Genomic DNA, 16,331 nt, shown 5'->3' on the forward strand with positions numbered 1-16,331 from the left:
AGGCGAGGAGGGGCTCAGGGAGAGGCCTGAGTGTGAAGTGGCATTACTAGGAAGAGGAGCTGTGGTTCTGTTCCTCCCTGGCTTTCACCCCAAACTCAACGGCTCCTCCCCTCACCAAGGTCAGCAAAAGATCTTCTAATTTACAGGCACCCTGAGGAGTGTCTGGAAACACGGGAGGGCATTCTTGGTTTTCACAGTGTGAGGGGCTCTGCAGGCTATTCATGGGTGGGACAAATACACTAACCATCCTATAATGCCCAGCTCGGCACTCTGACACACTCTTCGGTCTTCAGCTTTCCTGCCGTCTAGCAGCAAGGGTACTCCTCAGCCTCTGCTTTCCTGACCCCACTTCTCTTGGTCTTCCTCTTCTCCTCTGCTTGCTCCTTTCCAGCCACTGCCATGTCTCCTTTTCCTCTGCCTATGTTTTAAGTCAGAGTTTATCAGGACCCTCTTCTCTCTCTGTGTGTGAGATGCCATCCCTTCCCATGTGCTGACCCCTCCCCAGTATGTTCCCCGAGACCTATCTTCTATTCCCACAGACCCCTCACACTCACATGTCCAAGCCTTCACTCCTCTCCTTTCTCTACCCTCCTCAAGCCCTCCTCCTTGTGTTATACTTGGCTCTGTTGTCCATCCAGAGTCCAGATACAACCTGAGAACCAACCCTTGCCTAATTCTCTCACTCACCTCCCTTCTAATGGGGGATCAGACTGTCAATTCAGCCACGTTAACATCTTGAAATGCCTCTGCCTTTCTCTGCCTCTCTGATACCATCTTAGTATAGAGCCTCATCATTTCTCACCTGGACGATCATTTGTCTCCTTATTCTCTACCCCAGCTTCCATTCTACTTTTCACACCGTGCTGAGTGCAGGCTTTGATGACGCCACTCCTCCAGTAAGAAGCGCAACTCAACTAACTTTCCAGAAATTTCAAGATGAGGTCTAGACTCTTTAGCACGCCAGGCCCTTGGGTTGATGATTTAGCCTCTGCTCACCTTTCCTATTTTTATCTGTTACACTCTCCGAGCTCTTGACTCCTGGCTATAGGCAGGTCTCACACGTACCAGGCTCTCTAGTGCCTGGGTCCCCTCTGCAGCTTTGTACATTCTGTTCTCCAGGCTTAGGCCGCCTACCTAATTTCTACTCAACCTCCAGGGCTCCACTGAGGGGTCACCCCCAGAAGGACTTCTACCCTCTGGGTGACTTCTCGTTGCAATCACTTTTCCCTCTAGTATATTCTTATCAATTGTAGAGCAACTGTCCCTTGGCCAGATGAATCACTGTATCTCTCAGCTGTCTGTTGACTTCTTGAGGGCGGGAGTCATGGTTTATTCATCCTGGCAACTCCATCCAGGGCTAGGAATGCAGGTAACACTCACTGAGTGAATACGTGGCTGTCAGTCTTGACATTTTTTTTTATATGGGCAGATACCGGGAATCGAACCTGGGTCCTCTGGCATGGCAGGCAAGCATTCTTGCCACTGAGCCACTGTGGCCCGCCCAGTCTTGGCATTTTATTGAAATGTATTTATGCTTATGTCAGGGGCAATAATGTAACCAGAGCTGGCCTGGGCTTGGGACACTGAAGCCTGCTGCCTCCAGGCGCCCCCTCTGAGCCCCTCCACCACTGGGCACTGTGGCCACAACATCACTTCCTGAGCTGATCAATCACTCTTCCTTCTTGTCTACTGAAAAAATATTTTTAAAGTAACACAGGTAATATTATTTTAAAAGTCAGACCATTCTATAAGGCTTGTAAGAAAATGCAGCATCCTCTGGCCCCCCTCTGATGCTGGCTCCTTAAAGACACTTTCACCTATCCTAACTGATTCTACTAGTAATTGCCTCTATATATTTAAATTACATGCTCATACCGTTAAGTCTTTTTTTATTTTTTAGGAAAATTTCCAATTTTTAATCAAAACTGCACAAGTAAATTTATGCAGGCACATATCAATAACAAAACAAGATGGAAATGAAACGTTCCAGAGACATCTTGAAAAGTTCCAAAGGAACACAACGCGAGGCTAAAATATACAGTTAAACCATGGGTGTACAACAGGATGCGTTCATTCCTGCATTTTCTCTTTTCCAACTTGTTGAGATTTGGCTTTGCATTCAATAATTTTTTTCCGTGGACTGGTGCCTTCAGCCTTCTCACACAGCACCCTCTCGATGTCGGCGGCACACTCCATACACCAGGACCGCCGTGCCAATCTGCTGACTTCGCAGTGTCCTTGAACCACCTGCGCCTCGTCGTCCTTGCAGAAGGCCTGGAGTGGACATTGCATTTCTGCCGCAGCTCTTTGGAAAGCAGGGACAACGTGACCTTCCTATGCACGTGTGAAGAAGCATCGACGTGGCATTTGCAGTTCTTGCTGCAGTATGAGGTCACAAAGGGGTTGAATTTCCTGGTGACGGTCTACCTGGTGCCAGGTAAGCTGCTTACGTGTGTGCGCAGGGCCGAAGTGAGTACCGTTAGTTCTTGATTTTATTCACTTTCAGCTTCCTACTATGGAAGGTAAAGATGTATGTAGCTCTCTTACCAATTCATTGTTCTTTCCACTTTCCACTGTAGTTGTATTTCACTTTTCAGTTAAATCAAACCTCAGTGATTATATTACTACAATTTAGATATCATTCTCAGCTGAGTCATATAGTGTTCAATGTCTTCTACGGCTGGATTTCCTTTCTCACTCATCTTGTATTCTCAGGAGCTAAACATCGTCTTGTTTTTCTCTTGGTTGGTTAGTGATTTAGTTAGCACAAACTTATCCCCAAAGTGTACTCTACCAAAGTATAAAGTTCTTCACAATCAGTTCAAACATGCCAACAATCTACCACGTCAATATTTTTTCCGGGAGAGCCCTCTGGGAGCCCTCTGTCCATCAGCTTGAATCTGGGTACGTTTCCTTCTGCGTGTGATACAGGCCATCATCCTGGGATCTCCTTTCATCATATGTCCCTTCTCTCCTGTTTCTGTCTTCTGTTTGTGGGATCTCATGGTTTCCTCTTTTTAATTTGTTGCCCCATTTCAATGTACCACATTTTCCAGCACAGGAGTTGGCAAGCCAACTTAAAGGGCCTCACTCTACCAACCCCTGAACGAGCAGCTCCCTAAGAAAGGGGCTTTCTTAGCCCTCCTAAGAAAGGGGACATGGTAAGATAATTTTTTGACACCTTACATGTCTTACTTTGTTCCATCTATACACATGATTGATGGTTTGTCTACGTTCAGACCTCTACATTGGAAATCACTTGCCTTGAGAATTCATAGACATGGTGCCACTGTTGAGTACCCCTCAGTATTGCTATTTAGAAAGCTAGTCCCTGTATATGGGCCTGATTTTCCTCACTGGAAGATACTGAGATGTTTGCTTCATGAGCAGTCTCCAGGTACAGCTACAGAACCCAAGTTCCACTGCCTTAGTCCCTCTATTGCCCAGAAGGGCTTGTGGAGGTCCAAGCCAGAGGAGATGGAGAGGAGCAATGGGTGTGAGATGCTGCAGGGAAAGCACAGGCATTAAGGATGAGGCATAGGGCTGGGACTAGGGAGATGGGGAGGATGGGGGAGAAATCACAAGAAGGAATTACTTCTGGGCTGTGGGGAAGAGGGTGATGATTCCAGCTTTTCTGGAGGGGCCTAAGCAGGCCAGGGCAGCAGTGACAGGCAGACTGGCTGCAGGACAAGTGACTCAAAAGAATGCACATGGTCCTATGGCACCCATAGCCCTCTGGCTTTCCAGCCACATGACCCTAACTTTCTAAGATATGAACAGCTGCTCTCCTTTCCGGCCTGTAATGATTTTGCCCATTTACAGCCTAAATGTAAATGGGCAGCTAACAAAACCCAATTACCACCAACCTTCACCCCTCTTCACACTCTGTTCAGACTTAAGGCACTCTCATGGGGTTATGACAATTTTGCAAAGCCCCTTTTATGCGGAGATGTTTGCATTGCAACAACAAAACTCCCCCAAAACAAGAATGATTGAAAACCAACCTCCTCCCCCTATCCCCAAGCTTCAGCCCATCACCGACCTCCCTCCTGGGCAGCTCTCTGGCAGATAATGCCCGTGCGCTTACCACGCTTGCTCATCCATCATTCTCAGCAGAACACACACTTTCTCCAAGAATTTGCTCCTATCTTGAGCATTCTGCCTCTCACATTCTCTAATCTCTCCTTTAAAAGTCATGTAGTTATATTCTAATTAATGAAATATGACTGCCTAATAAGGGAACTGATACTGCCTTCCACTTGAAACTAAGAAAGAGTGATTTGTTTTCAATGGAAGGAGGAAATTTCCTGGAACGGTGAAAAATGCATTGTCAATATATAATTTTATATCTGGCAGGGGTAAAAATACATCATTTTCAGAATACAAACCAAGAAAGATAAGGGATAATAATCATTAAGAGTGACTGGGGCTGGATTTAAAACTGGGTTAAAAATTCTCATAAGTGTTGAATGTCAAGGGCAAATACTTGTGTTTCTTGCAAGCTTCCTGGATGCTTAGGCTGGCTCTATCTGATGGGCAGGGGAGAAAGATGTGGGACTGGGAGGCAGTAAGAACGCTGGGACCAGCAGTGCAATAGTGGCTCAGTGGCAGAATTCTCACCTGCCTTGCCGGAGGCCCAGGTTTGATTCCCGGAGCCTGACCGTGGGAGAAAAAAAATAAATAAATAAAATAAAAGCCTCAGGAAGAACACTGGGACCACGGCATGCTCCTTGTTTTCAGCATCAAGATGTGCAAGAAATCCTCAATTAAATTTCCATCTATTTCCTTTAGAAATGGATATACATTATATTTAATGTCATATTAACTCCTCAATAACCAATATTTTTTGGAAGGGAACAGCAGACCAATACGTCCTAAAAGCTAACGATCTGTTATCACAACTTGTAGATCCTTTTTTTTTTCCTTTAATTGCAAAACAGCAAAGATACAGAATCAGTGTACAAATGAAAAACAGTGGAGGGTGAAAGTCACGCAAACTTGGGATGTAGGTCAGGGGTGGAGAACAGGTCATGGCGGGAGGGAGGTGCTAGACGCTGGAGTGGCGAGTGGCCGGGCCTCACTGGGTCTCTGCCTCGGACCCCATTTAGCCTGCTGACCTCAGATGCGCCGGCTCATTTACCACCCTGTCAGTGCACACTTCTCCAATGTGCGAGGGCTCACGAGGGGTGATGCAGGGAGGTTCGCAACTACGTGTGGAGCTACCAGAGAAGGGACAGCAGGAGGCGGGGCAATGGATGAGAGGGAAGAGGGCTGAGGAGAGAAGCCTGGACTCCTCCCTCAGCAATGAGAGAGGCCCTGGGAGGACTGGTCTGAGTGGAGAAGAAGAATATAGAAACCAGGGAAATGAAAGGAATTTCACGGAAGAGGATGGAGGGGCCTGGGACAAAGCTGCAGGGAAGTCAAGGATAAGCTGTGGAATAGGCCATAGTATCTCACTCGGCCTTTAAAAACTTGGACTGTTTTTAAAATAATATTTCTGCTGCAAGTTGTACATGGTCATTGAGGAAAAACCTGGAAGAATAGTTTAAGGAAGGAAATTAAAATAACCTACAATCTTATCGGGAGTGGCTTATTTTATTCCAGTGTTTAAAAAATTTAAGTGAATGGGGGCCTAGGATTATGGTGGCAGTTAAGAGTTTTCCAGTGTTTGGACTCAGAAGTCTGCCAAGTCTCTTTAATTTTCATTTAAGGAGAGCCTGAGTGTTTAATTTCTTAAAAAAGAGAATACTATGGAAAGCACAGAAATGCCATCAATCCTTAAAGCCAGCAGAAAAGCAGAGGTTTTACTCATTTTTAAATTGTACTTTCCAAGTAAGAGAGGTTTTACTCATTTTAAAATTGTACTTTCCAGTAAAACTTTTAAAATAAAAAAATAAAATTTAAGTGAATGTGGGGGGGGTTTCTCCCTTCTCTATGCAAAAAGGAATATATAGATGTATGTGTGTACATATAAATATATGTACATACATAATAACATATATGTACATACATTTCATTAGCAAAATTGGGGTTATTATCAAGTTTTCTTTATACAACATTATAATTTAAGCATTTCCCTACATTATTAAATGCTCTTCAAATTAATCTTTTTCAACAGCTGAATAATATTCCACTGTGTGGAATATTTAACCACTTGATAAATATTTGATGAAATATTTAAACTGTTTACTTAGGTTCAATATTTAGGCTTGTTTCTGCCTTTTTCTTTTCTTTTGGCAGTTTTAAATAATAAAAATCCACCACTTACTTTGTGATTTGGGGTAATTTAATCTCTCTGAATCTGTTTCTTTACCTGTAAACTAGGGATAATAATGCCTCCTTCATCCATGCCATGGTTTTGTTACGAGGTGACGTGTGCAGGGCATTTCATTGAGCTTATGATTTCACAGCTGTTTAACTCTGACTTGGGAACTGCTGAGGACACAGCAGAGTGAGGAAAAGGTGAGGGAGGGATAGTGGGTTTTGAGGTGCTGGAGTTGAGGTGTCTTTTGGACATTCAGGAGGAGAAGCCCAGGGGCGGCTGGAAAGGCAGGAATTTTGCTCAGGGGAGAGGATAGGATCACGGTGCTGGGAATCTCTTGTTTTGTGCTGGAAGAACAGATGGTCTTTCCAAATAAAGTGTGTAGTCAGGAGAGGCCAAGGCTCAGGACTCAGCCTTGGAGAGCACAGGTAGGAAGTGAGAGTTCAGTGACGGACACAGGAGAACAACTGAGGGAGGGTGCAGGAAAGCCAGGCTTATGCACAGCCAGAGACGTCAAAGGGGAAAAAAAAACTCAAGAAAACCCAGCTTTAATTCCCACTACATACTCCCCTGAGCTTTCTAAAATGTGCCCCCATATAGAAACTTAGCTCTCCGAGCCTTGCTCCACAGAGACTGACTCAGTGAACTCTGAAATTAAATCATAAACGTACAGGGGCCTAACACGGATGAATGGATCTTCCCCATTTATTTACAATAAGAAAAAAAAAACCAGTCTAAACAAAATAAAGCATAATTGGGCAACTTGAGGACAATAAATTTATTCCTGACACGGATAGCTATTTTAGATCAAGGTAAATCAACCTTTGCAATTGTTAGTGGTGTCTCTAGAGCCTACCAAATACCTCTCAAGTATTACAAGAAAAAAAAAAGTAAAAGCATGTTGATATCCCCAAATTCAGAATAACTTCAGATGTGAAACAGCATTCAGTAAGGCAGAATGATAATGTTTAAAGCTTATTATTGCATATATTTTGGGGTAAGAATAGAGGAGCCAGGTCTGGTCTCTAGTTCTGGTTCTGACATTGCCTGGCAGCTAACCACATGTTTTTAGCCTCCCCAGATGAACACTGCAGGAGGGCAGAGGGGACTCTTGTTCTCTTATAAAATTCCCCAATAAAAATTGTGCTTCTTTTCAGGATTGCTTTTGGACTACACTCTTTTCCAAAGGACATCCTTTCTTAGGGCTCTATTAAATTTTCTTCATTGTATTGTTTTCACCTCTTCTCCGATGAATTTACATTCCTTTGACCAGAAAAAAAATATGTTAGTAAAAAGCAGTAATAATAGAGGGCTGGAAACCGAAACTCAAGTTGTCTAGCTCTGAATCTCAAGTCCTCTTTGCTAGGCGGCCGTTTTATCTTTGGGTTTCCTCTTCCCCTTGAATCTAACTCCTGTGGATTCTACATCTGAAATGATTCTAAGTGTTGGGTTACAGAAAAAAAAAGGCTTAAGGCCCAGTTTAAAGACACTCAGAAAAGGGACCAGGACACTTTTTTTTTTTATGTCTTTGGCAGTTTTAACTCTACTCTTCAATCCCTCCTCTCGGCCTTTGCCACATTCACCATCCATCCACCAGGCCCAGGACCCTGGAAAGGCCCGTCTGTGGCTGCGGGGCCTCCCAGAGCCTTCTGTCCCTGGCAGGAGTGTCGTGCAGACTTTCCCTGCCCCGTCCCTAAACCACCCGTTCAAAGCCCTTTGCTCCGCGGCTCATGCCAGCCGCTCCTTGCCCGAGGGCCAGCAGGCTAATGCTGGTAACATCTGCAGCTTAGAGACAGAACACCCTCCCCTCGCAGAGGAGCCCAATAGTCAGGGTTCTGGGTGCTGCCTGGGGGTGCAAAGCAGTCGGGTGGCAGCCACCAACCTAACCACAAAGTCCACCTGACACCAGGGCAGACTCTCTAGAGCTAGGCTGGTTTCACACCCACTGACGAGCCACATGATCTTGAGACCAAGTTCTTTCATCTCTCTAGGCTTCAGCTTCCTGGTCCCTAAAATGGAGCTATTTATAGTACCTAGCCCAAAAGGCTGTTACGTCAACTTGGTCCTTAATGCATAGCAGGTGCTTAATAAATAGTAGCCATTATCACTGTTATTTTTTTACATTCAGTAGCTGCCCTTAGAGGCTGACTCTATATGGACAAAGACCTCACAGTTCTCATCTTGTTTGATATTTGCCACAACTTCTTAAACCACAGCTTCTCCCACCCTGTGGCCCCCAATCCCAGTCTTCTCTCCCTGACTTCCTCTGTCTTATCCAAAGGAGACCCATTCAATCTGGCGGTAGGAAAGGGCTGCTGCAGAGGCCTGTCCCGAGACGGCCCCCATCACCTCCCTCCTGTACTCTATACTGAAATATGTTTACCTTCCCAGCATAACCTACAGGTCCCAAATCTGGCATGTGGGATGTGTGTGCTTACCGGCAAAAGCCCTTTACAGAATTCTGTCCCTCACATGAGACTGGATGCCTCTACTACAAAAATAGAAATTAGGAATCTCCGTAAAGCTACTTATCGTTCAAATGCTTCCTTTCAGAGGCTAGAACAGTTTCCCAGAAAGCATATTTTACTTTTTTTAAAAAGAAACCTAGAAGCCAGTGGCTGCCTCTGTGGGTTTTTTTTTTTCAAACAGCTAAAGTGTCTCCTTTTTTCCCCAGGAACCAAGTTACAACATACTGGTTTCTATTAGGGTGTGTCCAGCACTTTCTGTGCCGCCAAGCCTTCCATTTTTATAATCTGTATGCTAGTAGATTTTCCATGAACAGACTCAAATCTATTCCCAGGCGATGATGTTTAGGGAACCTAATATGAACGTGAAGATTGTTCTAAAGCAGCTTCAGAACTTGTGCCACGCAGTTGCCTAAAAAGAGCATTTCTGGTGTGTGTGTGTGTATTCCCAGCATTCCTTAATACATGTGGCGGAAAAGGGGTATTCATTTTCTTTGTATATTTCCTTGGATTGGATTGTTCCAGGAAACTCATTTCTTAATAATCTTTCTTCTCTGTCCTTTTCATTTCTAACGTGTACAGAATACAGCCCAAACACCCACCTACACAGGCATTTTACATAAAGACTTAGAAGGCGAGTGACTGAAACACAAAACAAAATTATTTATATAGTGTCTTTATAGAGATTTACATGTGAATTCAAATAGGAGCCAATGGCAATTCTGGGGGAAAATGAATTAGGGAAAAGTGCTAATGAAAAGTGTGAATATAATTTAGTATTGCTGACAAATGAAAATGCAGATGCCTTTTTTTTTTAAAAGAGAAGACGAACGTTGGAAATGATACCGTGTATGTACGCACTCATACACATTCTCCGCCTGACTGCAGAAGCATACATGGTGGCTACAACCACCACAACGTCCACTTTGATGTTTTGTGTACGGCAACCCTCTCCTCCCATCAGTTCCCGGAAGGCCTCCAGTTCAGCCAAGCCAGGCTCTTCACAGACTCCGGGCCTTGCCACCTCCTCTGCTTTCTCCATCCAAATCCTTCACCCCTTCAGGGCTCACCTCAAATCTCATCTACTTCGTGAAGCCTTCCCTCTAGGGCTCCAGGCCACAAGGATTGTCCCATGCTCCAAATCCTACGCAATTTTTTTCTTTTTTTTGCTGGTGCCACTCAATCTTACAGATTCAGTTCTGGGTGGCTGCAAACTTCTTGAGGGCAGGACCACATCTAATTCCATTTCTGTATACCACTGTGGAATCCAGTGCCAGTCTGAACACAAAACAGATGATCAACCACTGTCTACTGAATTATGTGGATTAAACAGCTGGGTACAGAGCTGTGAGGGCCATACAAACTGGCTAATTTAATCTAGCAATCTAAACTACCCTAAAGAGGTCGAGATAAAGTTTACAAGTCAACAAATATCCCCTTGAACTCTGCTGGTAGACAGGGCCACTCTCCCTAATGAAACATCCTTGAAGAATTTGGAAGGCTGTCTGTGGTGGATGCTGTGATGTACTGCCCAGATTCCCCTCCAAGAATAAAGGATTTATTCCAGCAGATGCTGGGAGTGCTGCCAGCAGACAGCCCTCAGCTGAAGGGAATGGCTTCACCTATGGTCACACCCCCTTCCTGGGTATGACCTGCATCTAATGATTGATCCATATAGGAGTATAAAGGTCTGGCCCCCTCGCCCCAAGTCAGAACAGTTCTGTAGGAGCATTCCTGCTTCAGAGCAGCCTGTGGGGCTAGTTGAGGCTGTTGTCAGGTCTGTGTCACAACTCAGCTTCTTTTTCTGCCAGTCTGGCTTCCTTCCCTTCCCTTCCCCAGGTGCTGATCCCCAGAGCAGTCTCAAATAAACCTTCTGCATGCTACTCTCCAGTTCAGAGTTTGCTTCCTGGGGAACCACCTATAACATCATCCATTCATCCACCATCCATCCATCCATCCATTCAACGAACCATCCAATAACTTACCACTGTGTTTAGGGTTCATGGGTAGGGGAGATGATACAAATGAAAAAGACCCAGCCCTTGCCCTTAGGGAGTTAACGGATGAATACAGGTGATGATTCATATAAAAGAATAACCATAAAATATCTAGTAGAAAGTGGCTGGTATAAAGGGAGACCATATATACAGAGAAGTGCCTGAGGTTATAATCCAGAGTGAGGGGGCTCAAAAGTCTTCTTCATATGCTGGCTTAGGCTATGGCCACTGGTAAGTGTCCTCTCTTCCCTAGCTGGACCTCAAGCCCTGGAGCACAGAACAGACTGTATCCTTACCTCCCTTTGCATTCCCCCATAATTCCTAATGCAGAACCCCAGACACATACAAAAAATCTTAAAATCATGTTCTGATTTATAAAACAAAATACTAAAGGAAAGTTTTGGAAGTTCTACTTTACAGGACAGGGTTCTGGCTGTAGGTCTGGCCCTTTAGTGCCAAGTTCTCTGGGGGTGCTTCAAGATGCTCATTCATCTATTATGTCCATAAAATCTCAGTAACATGAAGAAGGTAGGACAGGGTCCTTACCCTCAAGACAGAGGCATCCTGTTATCTGGATGAGGCAGAGACCCATGAAAAGTTCAACAATTAGGAGCAGAACCGGACTATGACTAATACCCAGACTGGACATAATTCCCAGGCGGTCCCTGGCCTCGGTGGGCTAGTCCATCACTGTCAGTTCACAAAGGACACTGAACAGCTTCCGGGTGTCAGATGTGGGGTACAGGACAATGAGGGTCAACAAACCCACCAGACCTAACAATCTCCCAAACGAGGCACCGGCAGGAAACAGGGGGAAAGAGCTTCTAACAACAACAACCAAAAAATCACTGCTAAGTGTCCAAAGAAAAGGGAGAGATGGGACACAAGGGAGTGTGTGCGTGTGTGGGGGTAGCAGAGCCCATCTCCTGCGTTTCCCTGTCTTCAGGGCATTTGTTCTGCCCTCATCCTGACTCAATATGCCATTGAGTCTTTCTACTTTTTCTCTCCTTTTGCTGCTCTGGTACAATCTGTCACCAAATTCTGCTGTTTGTTTCTCTGAAATGCCATTTGAGTCCTTCCTCTTCTGACTCGTCTTGGTGCTAATGCCCCCCTCCCAATGTGACCACAACCTGGAAGCGGAGGCCCCAAGCCTAAGCAATGCCTGCACTTCATCTCTGCCAGACTTGGCTTCCGAAAAGCCAGCTTTCATTGTCACGTCTCTGCTCAGCAATGAACCATCAGGATCAAGTTTTTAAAACCCTCTTACAATTTGCCTTCCCTCTACTTACTCATTTCCCATTACTTTCCAGTAGATACCCTATCTACTTATCTGGGCCTTAACTCAAGCTAAGTCTGACTTCTAGAATCTTTCCTTTCCTTGGCCACCTATCAACTCTGACCCCTACCTTGTCACTTTGTTTACAGGGGCCAAACACAGGACCTGTGGGAGGGGAGGGACAGGAAAGGCAGAGTTAGGGGCTGTGATTTTCCCAGTGCTTCTTGGCTCTTGAGGTTCCCCTGTCACATTCTGACTTCACTGCATAGAAATGCTCTTCCACATCACCTACTCAGCCAGAAGCACGCCCATGAGCTGACTGCCCTGCACCAGCCAGCGGAAGGTAGAAGGAGCTCATCTCCCCTCAGCTGCGTAGACTATCTGGGTCTTCAGGGCCAGAAAGGGAGAAAGCTGACATCTCCAACGTGTGCTCCCCCTGTTGCTTCTTAGGAAAGCCTCTCAATCACTCCCGAGTCAACACACCCAGCTCTAGGATTTCTGAGGGATTGGTGGTGGGATTGCCAAAGGAGAGACTGCCAAGCTGGGTCTCTGGAATGAATCCAGTCTTCCATAAACCCTGCCTTTTTTCCTAATCATAGGAAGCACCATGGCACGACAGAAAGGCAGAACAGGGCTGCAGGCAGCAGAATGACACAGAAGCAGCATCCTGTGCTTCCTGAAAAACAGATGATACAGATGGAGACACATCTCCCTGTCCCCCCACCCGCAGCCCCTTGGCTGCAGGGTGTTGCTGGATGAAAGATCTGTATACCACACAGTGGGGAGATGTTTGGAAAAGGGTCCTGAGAGGGGTACAGGAACAAATGAGTGGGCTGCAGAGATTTCCTCACTCTTTTGCCAATTTCTGACCAGGAAGGTGACTGTGACCGGCGAAAGCATCTCTTGTTATGTTGATGGGGAAAGCTTCCCCAGTGTAGGGGTAGCTGCCTCCTCTTCTTCCTCGTGAAGCGGCACCATAGAGGGGACCCCTCCCATCTCCAAGTTAGCAGGTGAATTGGGTAAGGGGTTCTCTATCTTTTACAGCTTTCCCTAGAACTGAGGGTGGGGGGTGTGGAGAAAACAGCAGGTTTAAATGTTTACATGTTCATATCTTATTCTGGGAGATGGATGTGGATGAGAAGAGGCAAGTTAAAAAAAAAATACCCCAAACAAGCGCACACCCACTATTCACAGGTGCACACGCGTACAGTACACACACCAGAGAAAGAACAGGACAGTGAAAAGGAGAGACTCAAAACAAATCTTAGGCAACCATATTAATGTGAAAAGAATGACAATACTAATTATTTTACACATGCCTAGTGATATAAATTTTACAAAATTCTGGGGTAGAGGATTTCGTAGCACTCTTATAAGAATCCAATCAGGTGATAAAAATAAAGGCTGGCATGATTAATATGTACTAGGAGCACTTTCATGTTATTTTATTTAATCCTCACAACCTCTTTTGTACTATTTCCCCCTACCGACACACCCACCCATTTAACAGAGGGGAAACTGAGGTTTGGAGAAGTTAAGTAACTTGCTTCAGGTGGAGATTAAAGCCTAGGACTGTCTGATACCAGAGTCCAGGCTTTTAAACTTACAAGGTCCTTGTTATGGCAGGGTTTTTTTCACAACTTGGGGAAGAGAAAGGCATTGAGGAAGAAGCAGCCCTTGTATTTCAACTCCCTATGAGGGAGGAACACACAAACATGCAAATGCTACAACAGGTTCCACCTACCCTGCTGTCTTTCTCAGTTACAAACCCATCCACCTACTTGGCTGGCACAGACACGGGTTCGTAGATGAATGCCAAGTGTTCCATAGGGACAGAGGTCAGCCCCTGTGGATAACATATCTGTCATTCAACCTGCACCTGAAGTTGCAACAAGGGCTTCCATTGACTAGGATGCAGCGATAAGCAAGGTGATGAATTAGCATCCTATTATGAAACTTTGTCACGATAGAAAATACCATTTAGCAAAATGGCTTGTGACATTCAAAGAAATGTTCAAATGCTGAGAGTCGAGCACACGAAGAAAGAAGAAACAACTGTAGAAAACAGGATGGCACAAATGGTGACAGCTCATAAGAGCTGGCTGCCCTATCCTCATCTGACTCATCTGACTTCAGGTGACAATGTTTGCTGTTAGCTGTGTAGATGCCTTTAAACCTAAACGGGCATGAATATACACAAGGACACTCTGTGCTGGTCACGGGAGGTGGGGGTGGGGAGGTGGCAGGGCACTTAAGAACTCCTTCCCTCCTCTTTCATCTAGACACAAACTATTCCAGAGTTTCTCTCCCTTCCCCAGCCCCCTTCTTCTCTCTTCTTTCTCTAGGCCTCCTTATCCTCCTCCCCCTTTCTATCAAGAAGTTGAAGGGTTGGGGGTAAAGGGGAGTACAAGGAATGTTAATTCCTGGGATCTCAAGAGAGTAAGGCATCAGTGTCAACGCTACTGCTTTCTTGAGTTCTGAAAAAATACTTAGATACACATGAAACACACAGTGGAACTTTTAAATGATGAGAGGAGATCCACAAGCCACCTGTGAAATGAAATCTCAGAGCTTTTTAGTCACAGAAACATAGAGGCATGCAAAGGGCTCGCGTCTATGAATTATACCCACACATACCTAATGCAAAGCAGGTGGCACTTGCATTAGCACAGGACTCTTACTTACAGGCATCTTGGTGATGCCACTTTTCCTTCTGACAGCCCCTTCCCTTTTCACTCACCCAAAGGTGTTGACCACAACATCGGGTGTTAGGCTGAGGAGTATGATGCAATGAAAAGGAAGTCAGACCTGGCTACTACTGGCTTTGAGACTTAACTCAGAGCCTCTGTAAAATGGAGATAACCACCTTCCTGGGTGCTGTTAAGATTAAAGGGAATAATAGATGTAGAGCCCTTGGCACAACGCCACTTGAGCCTGCCTTTCTGACACCATCGCCTGGGCTGGTGGTGCCTCCTACCACTTGTTCTCCACCCTTAAGACCCTTAGGGATTTGACAGTGGGAAGCGGCGGGACTAATTAGGGGCTTCGGATCTGTACCAGGTGGGTCCCAGCCCGCAGGCCACAGGTCTGTCTTCTGGGCTCTTCGTGCGGTGCGGGCCTGGGGCACGTGCGGAGGGCGAGCCGGCGCCAGGTGCGTGAGCCGTGGGCGACGTTGGCCGATGGGGGCGGGCAGAAGCCCCCGGGTAAGTCGACCCAAGGCGGTGGGTGGCTTCCTCCTGTTGCTCAGTATCAGGGAGAAGCGTGGGAGGACGTATATTTTTTTCCCCTAAGTAAGCATCCCATTGCTTTGATAACTATCGATTGTGAAAAGCCGGTGGCGCTTCTTAAAGGCGAAGCGCGGCTCCCGCGCGCCCCCGCGTCGGTGTTCTGGGACCTCCCGGCCAGCTGCCCGGCTGGAATGGGTGAGCGCTTCTACACTCGTTCGCCGGGCAGCCTCGTGAACCGCAGCTACCAGATACTGTCTGACCCCTTGACGCTCCGTCACCCGGGCCCTTCCTTCCCGGAGTCCCCCGTCACGCCCTCGATCGAGGCCACCTATTCCGCAGCGTGGCCCAGGCGTCTCGGGTTCGAGGACCCGGCCAGTGCTCGGAAAGTTATTCCAAAAGGTAAACGTGTTGCATCCCTCGCTGCAGCAAACTACAGGACGCGGGTTTCCCGAGCCCTTCCCCGCCCCCACTCAACCGGGGCAACCCAACCCGCTGCAGGAGTCCCGTAGCGCCTAGAGCCACCGCAAACCCACCTCTTCTGGTCCCAGCGCGTCCAAGTGCAATGGGGGTCGGGGGTGGGGGTGGGGGAGAGCCCCCAAACAAACTCCCAGCAAACCCCGATCGGCCTCCCTCTCGGCAACTCGAAGAAATACTCACGATTTCCTGCCCCGGCCTGCCCTCCTCCCGGCCCCAGCCCTCCCAGTGGGGCGGCCACGGCCCCTCGGTACCTGCGGCGCCCAGGGGCTCGCCCTCGCTCTGTTCGCCGGAGTCCGAATCCATGCTGTGGGCTGCTGGCCGGGCGTCCTCAGCTGCCCGCCAGTCTGCGGGGCGCTCGGGCCCGACGTCCCGGCTCGGGCTGCCGCTGTACACTCGGTGCGTGTAGCAGGGCGGCGGGAGCTGGGCGGTGAGCGGTGTTCTCGGCCAGGGGGCGGCTCCGCAGAGGCGAGCGCCGCCCGCCGCCCGCACCCGGCTCCCGGCGCCCGGCGGCCGGTGCCTGCGCGCGAGGCGAGCGCGGGGCGGAGAGTGGGGCGCGCCGGGAGAAAGCGAGCTGGGTGGGGGTGGGGGTGGGGGGGGGGAGGGAGGGGAGAGCGGGGAGGCGCGAGA

The 16,331-nt window shown here is 47.2% G+C and overlaps 1 protein-coding gene across 1 annotated transcript in view; it reads right to left on the reverse strand.

The window, feature by feature from the left end:
- TNFAIP8L3 (TNF alpha induced protein 8 like 3) overlaps positions 1-16,119 on the reverse strand; it is a 51,418-nt gene extending 35,299 nt beyond the window's left edge. The window contains exon 1 of the mRNA XM_077127883.1: positions 15,956-16,119. Coding sequence (XP_076983998.1) covers positions 15,956-16,007 — 52 coding nt within the window. The 5' untranslated portion in view covers positions 16,008-16,119. The remainder of the gene's footprint in view (positions 1-15,955) is intronic.
- Between the last annotated feature and the right edge of the window lie 212 nt (positions 16,120-16,331).

Source organism: Tamandua tetradactyla, chromosome 14 (assembly GCF_023851605.1).
Source record: "Tamandua tetradactyla isolate mTamTet1 chromosome 14, mTamTet1.pri, whole genome shotgun sequence".
NCBI lineage: Eukaryota > Metazoa > Chordata > Mammalia > Pilosa > Myrmecophagidae > Tamandua > Tamandua tetradactyla.